This window comes from Perkinsus marinus, assembly GCF_000006405.1.
Source record: "Perkinsus marinus ATCC 50983 genomic scaffold scf_1104296937140, whole genome shotgun sequence".
NCBI lineage: Eukaryota > Perkinsozoa > Perkinsida > Perkinsidae > Perkinsus > Perkinsus marinus.
Genome location: NW_003213889.1, coordinates 253,306 through 264,280, shown reverse-complemented (window position 1 = coordinate 264,280; position 10,975 = coordinate 253,306). Strand labels below are relative to the sequence as shown.

Below are 10,975 nucleotides of genomic sequence, written 5' to 3'. Positions count from 1 at the left end.
CTTGAACTCGACGATTCTAAGAGGCGTCAATCAATGACGAAGAGTACAAGCTTCGACTTACCCGCAGCCTTTAGATTTCCCATCATGTCTAGTCATAATTTCGACCGACACGACAGGCCCGACCGCCTTCATGTGATCACCGAGCTCATCTTCGGTAATCTGAGGTGACGATGCTCCTCATAGATGTGGTGTAATACCAACTTACCGTCCAATCGAGATTGCCAACATAAACACACTTTTCCTGCGATGCCATACTGCTTCCTTTAAGTACTTCTATCAATAACTATGTATCCGCTGTGTCGGAAGTAGCACTAGAGCGCCGCTCGCCACGTTAGGAAAATAATATGCCTAATAAGGTAACCAATCCCAACAGATGATTATGAGGAACAACAACTCCTGACGATCGCACATGAACTGCGTCGAGAAAAATAAGGAAATTCAAGTCTATGCAAGTTGGCAAGATTTGCCCCTCGCTTGTTGCATCGGCACTCCGAAAAGTAGGGCTATAACCTCCTGTGAATTGCTCCTTATGGCGTACCACAAAAGTAGGAATTCCTAACGCTCCTTACTCAGCTATATGGCCGGCATAAGATTATCCCGACGTGTATCGTAGTTCGGTTCGGTGATTGGGCTTTGGGTTGCCCTCCTCCTACGACTCCATTCATGTTTGAGTCTATATTCTTGCGTTGTCTCTTGTTATTCTTCCTCGGATTTTGTTCTACACTGATCATCATCATCATCGTCGTGTGGTCATAGCACTCATAGAAGATGACCTCGCCCTTTGAAGACCCAGCAGATGAGTGAGTGGGCGTTACTCCCTGAGTGAAATCAGACTTGGGAAAACCAACAAAATCAATGATAATCAGAAAGCCGAGCGTCTCTGTAGCGACAGTATAGACCACATAGTGCTCTTCAATGACGAGCAATGCATCGCTTTATGGCAGAGATTATAATGAGATGCTGTTGTCAGCATTGAAGAGGCCGATGAGGACGTAGACCCTCCAGTGGAATTACATCCTCTTGCAGAACTAGATGCGGCATTAACTCGCTATATATCCCGATATGGATACTACAGACTCAACCGTCGTGACAGTAGGCATACATCATACCATCACACCTACAACTCAACGATCTCAGGCGATGAGATTGGCCCTGAACGCCAAAGGTCAGCCATCGCTATACTAGCCAGTCTAAAGTCCAGAGATCATTTATCAGTAAAAGGCACTCCTATCGCAGAGGCATGCTCCTATCGTCACGTAGGTCTTGCCGTCTTCGACGCAATCGTCTAGGAGACTCCAGGGTCGAGGTAAGGCCTGATGTCGTGAATTTATGGTATGATAAACGCCACTGTTCGATCAGGGGCATTCAGTCAGAACGATAGGGAACCAGGGCAACTCACAGACGTGGGGACTACTTATTATTACGTTGGAAACTCGTCTTAACAACTACTGCTGTTCAGGCCGAATATGAGACGTTCATGGGCGACTTGGTAGAGGAGACTTCAGAGATAGTCGCGCGCACTCGAGCCGCGCTAACCGAGAAAGCCCGTCGTCATAGTACGCCAACCACCGTGAGGAAACGACCGTAGCATTGAACCTTAGGAAAATCTAGGAGTCAGAAGCTTGAACATAATGGGAGCTCCGAAGAGTAGGACGATTATCCCGATGGTCGAGACCCTAACAACCGTGCTTAGGTCGGAATCTGGTAGCACCTCGTGGGACGGCTCCTCAGCTAGAGGAGACGAGGAAGAAATGAACATAACCTTGCAGTATCACAGCGGTCGGAAACACATCGGGGACGATGGTGACTGCGGTATGAGGCTCGATTGGAAAGGGGTGAGTTATGCGACCTAATCTGCCTGCAGGGCAATCCATTTGTCTTGCTGTACATTCTGCTCCGGTCATTGCTCAGTATCTTCCGAAGGTGGATTCAGTTGTCGATGGCGGAATTGCCTTTGGGTGTGGAATTCGAGGCGGCGACGAGATTATACGCATAAACGCGATTGATGTTAGACTAGTTGGCGAAGCACGCTTCCGTGAGATGCTGAAGTAACCTCTCATTTCCTGCGGGGGGCAGTATCGTGTAGCACTCTGATGGCTGTTAGATTCCTTCCGGTCACGCTCACTATACGGAGGCTCAAGTGCGTCAGTGTCTCTGATCCCCACCCCAATGGTGATCCCCAGGACCGGGGCTCCACAGGTTAGAATGCATTCCTAGTTCCCTCAGCTGAGCTTAGGAGTCCCCTCACCATAGTATGGAAATTCACACACGACTCAGCCTAGTGCCTAAATACCAACGGGGATTCCGCAAAATTTTCTCAGAATTCCCCCGCTGTCCTCAGCAAGTGCCGTCGACCATGCGCATATTTTCCCGCACCGACCCAGGAAGTGTTTTCCTTCTCATAGACAACATTTCGAATGTATCAACTCATCCTCGAACTGTGGTGTATCACATCGCATCGCTACCTTGCCTCGGTTGGCATATTAGTGTCAAGCCTTGTGTAAAAGGGGAGCTCTCGTGTCCGCCTCCCATCAGGAGCCTATTGGCCTGATTTCGAGAAGTTATTGGAGGAGTTACGCAGCGTCTTACCACCTCCCAGTATTGACGCGTTCAAAGACCGGATTTCAGTGATACATGACCATTTAAACGCCCTACATAATGAAGCAAGTCGCGGACATGACTATTCAGTGTACTCGTCACGAACGTCCTCTGCAGTTAGCGGGAGTAACCGAGACCATGCATGACCTATATCGAGACCTCCGAGAGGAAGTTCTAGTGGAAATTCGGCGCCTGCAAGATGATGCCGAAAACGTGATCGTGGGAGATCCTTCCACGAACAAGCCAGGTTAGCTGGTGTCTATCACCGCCGTGTTCCACGCCCTATTTCAGGGGAAGAGTCACCACCATTGGACAAGGCAAGCACACACACCGTTCGAGTCCAAAAGGGTAAGATCACGATAAACAAGAAGGATCTTGACGAGGTGAAGATATCGCGGATTTTGGCGGAATAGTTTCCCTCTTCACTAGGCGTTGCGGCGTGATTCTACTGCGAACGATTCCCATGACGAGAATGATTTCTACTATATAGCATCATGTTCTTATGAACCACCTCTGATTACTGATGTCTAATATGACACTTTTACTATGTCCCTTCTTTGCGTTATAGTGAATACAACTGCGACTAGAACATCCACGAGCGTAGCAGTGACATGCTTACCACGACCATCGATCATTGGAATTGAGACCTCAGTTCAATTGAATGATTTAACCCAACAAACCGAGACAAGGCGAGCATCGCTCGGCTGCCTTTGGTAGTCTGTATATCCACACTACCAGAAGAGGTTTAAAAGTACTCAGAGTTCATACCACTCAAGTGTGGCACATTCTTGTCAAGGAAAGGCGTATACGAACGTGATTAACTCAGCACCGAAGTCAAGACGGTGAACTAGCACTTGGTTATCATGGGTGAATCAACATTGGCGTTGCTGCATTATGCGGCAAGGATTTCCTCCTGCAATCACACGAGGAGGGATGTCCTGAACTCAAAAACGTGGCATCTCCACACAACCACCATTCCTCTACTCGAGTGACAACACTGCCAGGTTGTATGATACAGTCGTCGCCTATACTCAGGCCAGACATGACAATTGTACCCGTCCCAATGCTGACGTTATTTCCTATTCTTATGGGACTGCCGGACAGGGCCCACGTCCCTCGAGCGGAGGCCGAACGCCTATGCTGAGTGGTAGGACCAGCAATACGTGAGCGACTTACGGATGGTCAACAGCGTAGAGGTGAACGTCGTGACCAAAATGAACCTTGAGAAACAAGAGTGTTAGCACGAATGCCCGACAGTCGCGACTGACATCATTCCCTATCTCCACTGTAGACGCATCTAAGATGACCAACTTCGGTCCAGCTGAGAAGGAATCGCCAATGCTGATATTGAATCCGAAATCACAGCGAAATGGCGGCTCAATGTCCACCTTATCACCGCAAGCTCGTAGCAGTTCTACATGGAGGAATCAAATAAATGATCACATCTGTTGCCTCTAGACCAACCTCGTAATATGCCCTTCCTAGTGTTGTCGATCTCTGAGGGTTGCACGTTGTCGCTGGTCGCATTGTATCGCTCGCATAGACCTTTAGCTCGCGAATACCACTTTCTGAATACATCAACCTCTAGCTTGAATAAACTACCGCTTCTCATTGACGCCATGTATTCTTCCTCCGATGCATTCATTGAAAGGATCCAATGTGGGCTTCAGCGATGTACTGCGAACTCAACATAACGTCGCGGACACGCAAATGATAAAAAATGCTGTCGAGCTAAGCCGCCTAGATGATGCCGTTATCCAGAAGGAACTTCTTCTCTTGCTCAGTTGGCTCTATGGGGGCCGCTTTGATCACTTTACATGGATTCCCAGCTGCGATCATGCCAGGGGGAATATCCTGATAATGGCCGATAGAGAGAGTAGAGGCGTGCTGACTTACCTTGGTAACAACACTGCCACCCCCTATAATGCAACCTGACCCGATGGTGACTCCTGGGATGACCACAACACGGCCTCCGATCCACACGTCATCTCCTATCGTAATTGGTGCGCCATATTCTATGAGATGCTTACGCGCCGAGGCTGCCCTCCTAACATGAAATAACATAATCAACATAGTTCAAATAAGCGCGATAATGCAATATCTATATCGGTGATTCTATCTAGCAATAACCACAAGCATCGCCAGCTCAAAATTCGAATCCAGTCCTGATATACCCGACTCACGGATGGTCCGCAGCGTATAGATTCACACCAGGCCCGAGGAAGACCTACAAGATATTCAAGTTCGGCTAAAAACCTCCGACCTTACGTTGTTCCCGATCCGGACAGGACATGTGTCAAGTATGACAAGATCGTAGTTGGAATAGAAGTTATCACCGATATATATATTGGAGCCATAATCACAGCGGAAGGGCGGCTCAATGAAAGGGCTTTTGCCACAGCTACCCAGAGCGCCTATAAGGCAACTCTCGACGCCCGATCTCGATCAGCTGTGAGCTACCTTTCAAAAGTCGCTCTCTAACTTGAATGAAATCAGTTGCATCATCGTCGGTTTGGTTATACTGCCTACACCACACCTTAGCCTTGGCTCGGAGCTGTATAAGGCCTTCTTTCATCGGGTGATAAAGCTCCCCACGCAACATACGCTCTCGATTATCCTCATCAGAGACGATCTTAAGTGACATCACTAATACTCCTCAAAGCTAACCGTCCTCCTTGTATTCAACTGACCAACTTTCTCGATCATAATAATCGACCAATTTCTAAACTTTCCGTAGACTAACAACGTTAAAGTGTCGTGAGGTGAAAAATACTAGTAAGTTATATATTTCAAGACTGCTACAGGCCGCGAATACCTCGTTTTTCACAGAGTATTACGCCACCTCACATAAACGAGTGAGACTCCATTGAATTCAAACATGCAGTTAGTATTAGTGACGATGTCAAACACAAGTCGGTGGTTGAGTCAAACTTCATAACAACTGTAGAGTGAACGCAGACACAGTCTTCTAGTGAACGCAAGGACTTCGCGAGTCGTACGGTATCCCATACTTCTTGAAAAATTCCTTCTCTTCATCGGTAGGCTCCATAGGGGCCGCCTTGATAGGTCTACATGGATTGCCAGCCGCGATCGTGTGCGGAGGGATATCCTGACATCACCATGATGCGTGATCAGCAGTATAGACACTTACCTTGGTAACAACACTGCCACCTCCTATAATGCAGCCTGACCCGATGGTGACTCCTGGGAGGACCACAACACGACCTCCGATCCACACGTCATCTCCTATCGTAATTGGTGCGCCAAATTCGACACAGGTAGCCCGCCCGGCAACGGAACGCCTAGAGGGAGTAGTGACAACAACGATGGTCGGCAGTGACGACTCACGGGTGCTCTGCTGTGTACAAATGTACGCCTGGACCGAGTAGAACCTGTGTATGACCTTAACAAGCACAACATCTGCATCACTCACATTGTTCCCGATACGGACTGGGCAACAGTCCAGTATGGCAAGGTCGTAGTTAGCGTAGAAGCCATCCCCTATGAATACATTGAAGCCGTACTCGCATCGGAAGGGAGGTTCAATGACCGCTCCTTCACCGCACGCTCCGAAGAAACCTAAAACGCCATCGAGTGAGAAATGCCTGTGTGGAGTGCCAACTACCTTTCATGAGCTCTTCTCGTTGTGGACAGACACCAGTGATGGAGTCATCGGTGGCATTGAACTGTCTACACCACAATCTAGCTGTGGTCCTGAGCTCATCCAGTCTCGCCTTGCCAGGGATGTACAGCTGTCCACTCGACATGCGCTCGACGTTCTCGTCCTCGGTGAGATCCATAGGGAAGGGGACGTGCACCAATTATAAACTGCTGAAGAAAGTTTGACTACTACGACAACACACGGTACATGTTCCGCACACTTCTCTACCCCAGCTAGCGTGTGAGAACTCCCTAAATGTAAATGGGAGAACAGAGGAGATCTTGAGAGTGAATCGCATCTAGCAGACTAGCATATGTCGGCGTAGTGCGCTCTAGCGCAATCAAAAAACTGCCAGTGGATCCAGCGAAGCGGTGGACAATCATGCGCTTTCATTTCTCGACCGCCCAAGGACCCTCGCGTGACACTCCTCGACTCGAGCTTTAATTCAACTCCGCACAAGGTTGAAGTGAAGTCGAAATTGTGCGCGTCCGCTGAGTTACTCATCCATTCGAGTGCCAACCTTGCTAGTATCTGTATTCGTTACTCTCCTCAATGACTTTCGTCCGACGTTTTTTCTCCCAGAATTTGAAAGACGCCGCCCTGCAGCTGGTCGGCATGGTCCTGAGCCTGTGGGCCCTGCCCAGTCTACACATAATGCTCAGGGTTGTCAGGGAGAGGCAGGCCCTTAAGCCCGATACCTACCCGCAGATGACTGATTTGTTTTTGTCGGTCTTATGGGCTCTGCTATTCGCACTTGTACAACACTTCTCAAGGAAGGTAGTATTCGAGAGGAATAGAGGACGTTGGGGTGGGTCAAAACACATATGCAAACTGCCGATGTCCGCGATGTAGGAGGACGTATTATACATTGATTATTTACTATAGTTATATATTGTTATATACTAAATGGTATAATAGCATTTTGACACTATTGTATATACTCATATCTACAGCAATTATGATTGATATTTTTTATGTTTAATATTAGATCGTATACTGGTAGTAGCTGGAGTAGGTACTGACGACCATTGGATATAGGATTATCCCTAGGACGGCATCCTGGTCTTTGGAGGTGTGGGCCGCTAAAGTATTTACGACAATGCTTACCACACTCCTGTGAACTTACTGTACTTAGGTGGGGAGGTTCTCCAACTCAGTATACAAGCTATTCGTTCACCTCTCATTCACTTTAATCCTACTCGTAGTGCTCCGTGACCAACCTTGGCTCCCACCGGTCATGGGTGGACAGTAAGTACCTTATACAGAATCATTCGTCCCCGAGCCAATGCTTGTCAGAGGATTCACAGTCTATTGTTGGACCAACGGTTTCCCCTTCCAGCCGCCTGTTCCCGCTCTTACTAGGACCTACCAGGTAGGCTCATTCGCGGACCTACTTTGTATCTTTAAGTTTCAACCTCAGGCCGTCATAGGATATCTTATGTGTGAGGCTGCAACCCATATGATTCGGGAACGCGATCGCCCGGATTTTACGGAGCTTATGTTACACAACTCCCTGGTGAGTTCTCATATACCCTCGAGCCGTAACTCTGCCACACTCATAGGTCCTATTGCTCACCGTATGCTCCTACCTCGGCAACTACGTCCGAATGGGGTCCTTGGTGATGCTCTCCAACTTCGCCCCTGATGTTATTGGTGAGTACCACTCGTCCTGTAATTCACCATTCCTTACTGTCAGTGTATATGGCTAAGTCGCTAGTGGACACACCCTGGTCCGGTGGGATACTCATATACATCCCTCTAGCGTTAACCTATTTCTATGGCAGACTTTACATCTTCATAGGGTACTTCACCACCTGTTTATAATGATTCATCACTGATGCTCGCGCTCAGGTACTTGTTCCGTTCCGTGTGGATCGAGGCACCTAGGATGGCCCCGGAGGAAATACAGGAGTACTGGAGTTTCCTCGTCACCCTTCTGTGCGTAATGCTGGTCATGAACACTTACTGGTAGTGCAATAGTCATCTGCAATAGAGACTGCTGTCGGCCCACGTGCCCCTCAGGTTCGTCATGATCCTTAAGATTGGTTTATTCATCCTCTCCACTGGACAGAGTAGAGATATCCAAGCCAACCTGTCGGCTATAGACTTGGATAGTAAGAAGGCTGTTTTGTCTCCTCGTGCTGCGTCGGCTCGGAATCAACACCCGCTGTCGGCTTCTGGGAAGAAAAATAACAGAAAGAGCGAGTGAATCTCCAAGGAATAACAATTCACCACGGTCACGTGTCTAGTTTGCAGTGACAGTGTCGTTTTTCCTCCTTCTCTTCCTCCATATCCCTCCCACAGTGGAATACGCTGTACTATTGACGGCATAAGTATCGTTATAACGTAGTACCGTAGTTCGTTCACAAAGGAGCATTATGGTTCCGAGTATCCCACCGAGCGTTCACTTGTGTCAAAGTGCATATCAATCATCGCCTGGACGGAGTGCATGTTATTCTAACAACCGATTCCTTCTCCCCTTAGTTGATTCTTCATGTCTGGGAGATCATTGTTCGAAGTGTCCGGGCTCGACCGTCAGGGTCATTTTGCCAGTCTGGACTCTCTCGTGGAAGCTCGACAGGCTACCACCGAAGTACCAGTGAACCCTGAGGAGTACATTACCAGCATGACTGACGACCAAGTGAGGGAGAAGGCTCGGTAGTGATGGAAGGCCTTTGGTGATGGCTAGGGTGGTGGTAGGTTAGCGGCCGTTGAGGATCCGCTCAAGAATGCCGAATCTAATACGGACATATTCCAGAACTCGGACAGTGACGAGATGGAGTATGATGCTGATCTCTTGGGGTAAATGAATCTCACTTGTTGGTTTATATATGCCTTTCATCAGTGGCCCCAAGCCCAAGGGTGGATTGGCGAAATTGACTTCGGGAATAAAAATTCCTGGTTTCGTCACCCAGCCAGATAAATACACCAAGTACGACCTGCATCGAAGGGTTCATTGGGTTAAAGGGTGTTTAGGTATTCTCTAGACAAAGTCGATTCGTTGGGAAGAGCTGCTAACGAGCGGGTGGCTGTGGACTTCATTTACAAACTACGTGGAGAAGAGCCGCCCGATGGGGTCCTCCCTGTTACTACATCGGATTCGTTCATTCCACAGTATCGGCGACCCTCGACTGGTGAGGACACCGGTATGGTGGGGGTGGGAGGCAATTCGGGAGAAGTTGGCGTGAGAATGGTATGACGAATGTGGACGACGACTTTGTTGTCTATTATTGTGTGATAGGATAACTGCCGTGTGATGCCGGAGTGGACGCCCTTCAACCAAGCTCAACGGCGGAGTCGATCACGGTCATCTAGTGAGAGCCGACAGCCGCGCCGAAGGTTGGCTGAGGGGGAGCAGGGCGAGCAGCAGTACTCAGTTGAGAGGAAGGGAGCTGTAGAAGCCGTGTAGAGACCTGTAGGAGTCGATGATTACATTCAGATGAGCATCACTACGGAGGAGGATGATGACGATGATGATGATGAGTATTCGGATATGCCCGGGTTGATGGAGCTCGATATCGACTGAGTGGTACTAGGTACTCAGTTCTCCACATTATTACACCTGTTGTAAAGTTTCAATGTAACTATGACTATGTTGTTGTTGTTGTTGCGTACACTACAATGAGAATATTGCCACAATCGTTTTTCAACACATGGCATTTTGTCGATCATTACTACCGCGAATAACTATCGTCCAGGGTCGGCGGACGCTAGTGTCGGCGAGCAGTGAATTCCTTGATCCAGTGAAACGTGTAGAAAACCTCGTGCGAAGGATAACGGACAAGCAATGCCACGTGAATGGAGCTCCTAGGGTGACTAAGGAGGATGCCCGAGACTTGCTCGCCTACATGCAGCTCATGCGGCCGGCGGAGATCTCTATGGTTATCCATTACATGACGAAGGCGCGGTATGAAGATAGGGATTTTTGGTATGTCGGGAACACGAGTATCATTCAGCTACTGGGCGCTTCTCGTGGGTGCTGCTTCTCACTTGGTGCATGCGTGATGACGGTATGTATCCGTAAATCGATTGCAGTTATTAGCTGAGAAATAGTCTAATACGATGGTTCGAACTTGACAGTGGATTAGCGTACTGAGCATACCTCGTCAGCCGTCGTCTTTAAGCGACTCTTCAGGCGATTCACTATCTCCACCTCAGGCGAGACCTCCGTCGGGAACTGTGTTGTAATAGCGTCACTGCCAGCTTCCGTGTTCGTGACCTGAGTATGGTCGTCGGTAGCCTCAATTCAGTGGAGCTCCTGGATGCCCAGGTGGGGTCATCGGGCAGGATCCACTGTGAAAGAAGTCTCATCTCAGACGCTCGCATGCTTGACGGCGAGCATTCGGCAAGCGGCTTGCACGTTGAATATGGATTCACTCATGCCTCTCATTATGACCTATATTAAACTCAGTGATACGGGCGTGGGTAGAAAGCGTCCTCAAAAGCCTAGGGTCATTTCGCGTGGCCCTGTCAGCATCCCCTGAGGGTGTTTTGAAGGCCCTGGGGGCGACCGACTTCTACCCGATCACTTCGATGTGTGCTGACTACCTCCTCAATCGTCCCGCTGTTGTTACTTCGTCCAACGTGGTGGAGATATTCTCAGGGTTGGCTACATTGAAGTATGATGGGAAATACTGTTATGAAGTGATGGAGCTACTAATCATGTCTAATGATCAGTGCTGTATTCTCAGGCTTTATTACGCAAGTGTCGCTTTT

At 48.7% G+C, this 10,975-nt stretch overlaps 6 protein-coding genes across 6 annotated transcripts in view; 2 read left to right on the top strand and 4 right to left on the bottom strand.

Moving 5' to 3' along the window:
* Positions 1-253, bottom strand: part of Pmar_PMAR023355 (RNA recognition motif, putative) — a gene marked incomplete at both ends in the record, with an annotated part of 756 nt that extends 503 nt beyond the window's left edge. Inside the window, 2 exons of the mRNA XM_002783189.1 lie at positions 62-159; positions 206-253. Coding sequence (XP_002783235.1) covers positions 62-159; positions 206-253 — 146 coding nt within the window. The remainder of the gene's footprint in view (positions 1-61; positions 160-205) is intronic.
* Positions 254-3,582: 3,329 nt separating this feature from the next.
* Positions 3,583-4,012, bottom strand: Pmar_PMAR023354 (Nodulation protein L, putative; the record flags this gene model as incomplete). Its single annotated transcript, XM_002783188.1, has 3 exons — positions 3,583-3,733; positions 3,775-3,818; positions 3,867-4,012. Coding segments are annotated over 3 exons (341 nt in total), but the record flags the coding sequence as incomplete, so codon positions are not given.
* A 326-nt stretch (positions 4,013-4,338) lies between these two features.
* Positions 4,339-5,242, bottom strand: Pmar_PMAR023353 (Maltose O-acetyltransferase, putative; the record flags this gene model as incomplete). Its single annotated transcript, XM_002783187.1, has 5 exons — positions 4,339-4,452; positions 4,495-4,645; positions 4,782-4,825; positions 4,867-5,012; positions 5,059-5,242. 5 exons carry the CDS (start codon positions 5,240-5,242, stop codon positions 4,339-4,341), a joined length of 639 nt encoding a protein of 212 aa, XP_002783233.1.
* Positions 5,243-5,566: 324 nt separating this feature from the next.
* On the bottom strand, positions 5,567-6,398 carry Pmar_PMAR023352 (Maltose O-acetyltransferase, putative; the record flags this gene model as incomplete). The annotated part of the gene is made up of 5 exons (XM_002783186.1): positions 5,567-5,707; positions 5,750-5,900; positions 5,947-5,990; positions 6,032-6,177; positions 6,224-6,398. 5 exons carry the CDS (start codon positions 6,396-6,398, stop codon positions 5,567-5,569), a joined length of 657 nt encoding a protein of 218 aa, XP_002783232.1.
* Positions 6,399-6,811: 413 nt separating this feature from the next.
* Positions 6,812-8,468, top strand: Pmar_PMAR023351 (longevity assurance factor, putative; the record flags this gene model as incomplete). Its single annotated transcript, XM_002783185.1, has 9 exons — positions 6,812-7,036; positions 7,275-7,346; positions 7,395-7,507; positions 7,556-7,631; positions 7,680-7,775; positions 7,822-7,912; positions 7,956-8,061; positions 8,111-8,227; positions 8,282-8,468. 9 exons carry the CDS (start codon positions 6,812-6,814, stop codon positions 8,466-8,468), a joined length of 1,083 nt encoding a protein of 360 aa, XP_002783231.1.
* A 285-nt stretch (positions 8,469-8,753) lies between these two features.
* On the top strand, positions 8,754-9,785 carry Pmar_PMAR023350 (hypothetical protein; the record flags this gene model as incomplete). The annotated part of the gene is made up of 6 exons (XM_002783184.1): positions 8,754-8,917; positions 8,960-9,061; positions 9,105-9,191; positions 9,236-9,443; positions 9,501-9,653; positions 9,699-9,785. 6 exons carry the CDS (start codon positions 8,754-8,756, stop codon positions 9,783-9,785), a joined length of 801 nt encoding a protein of 266 aa, XP_002783230.1.
* Positions 9,786-10,975: the final 1,190 nt, after the last annotated feature.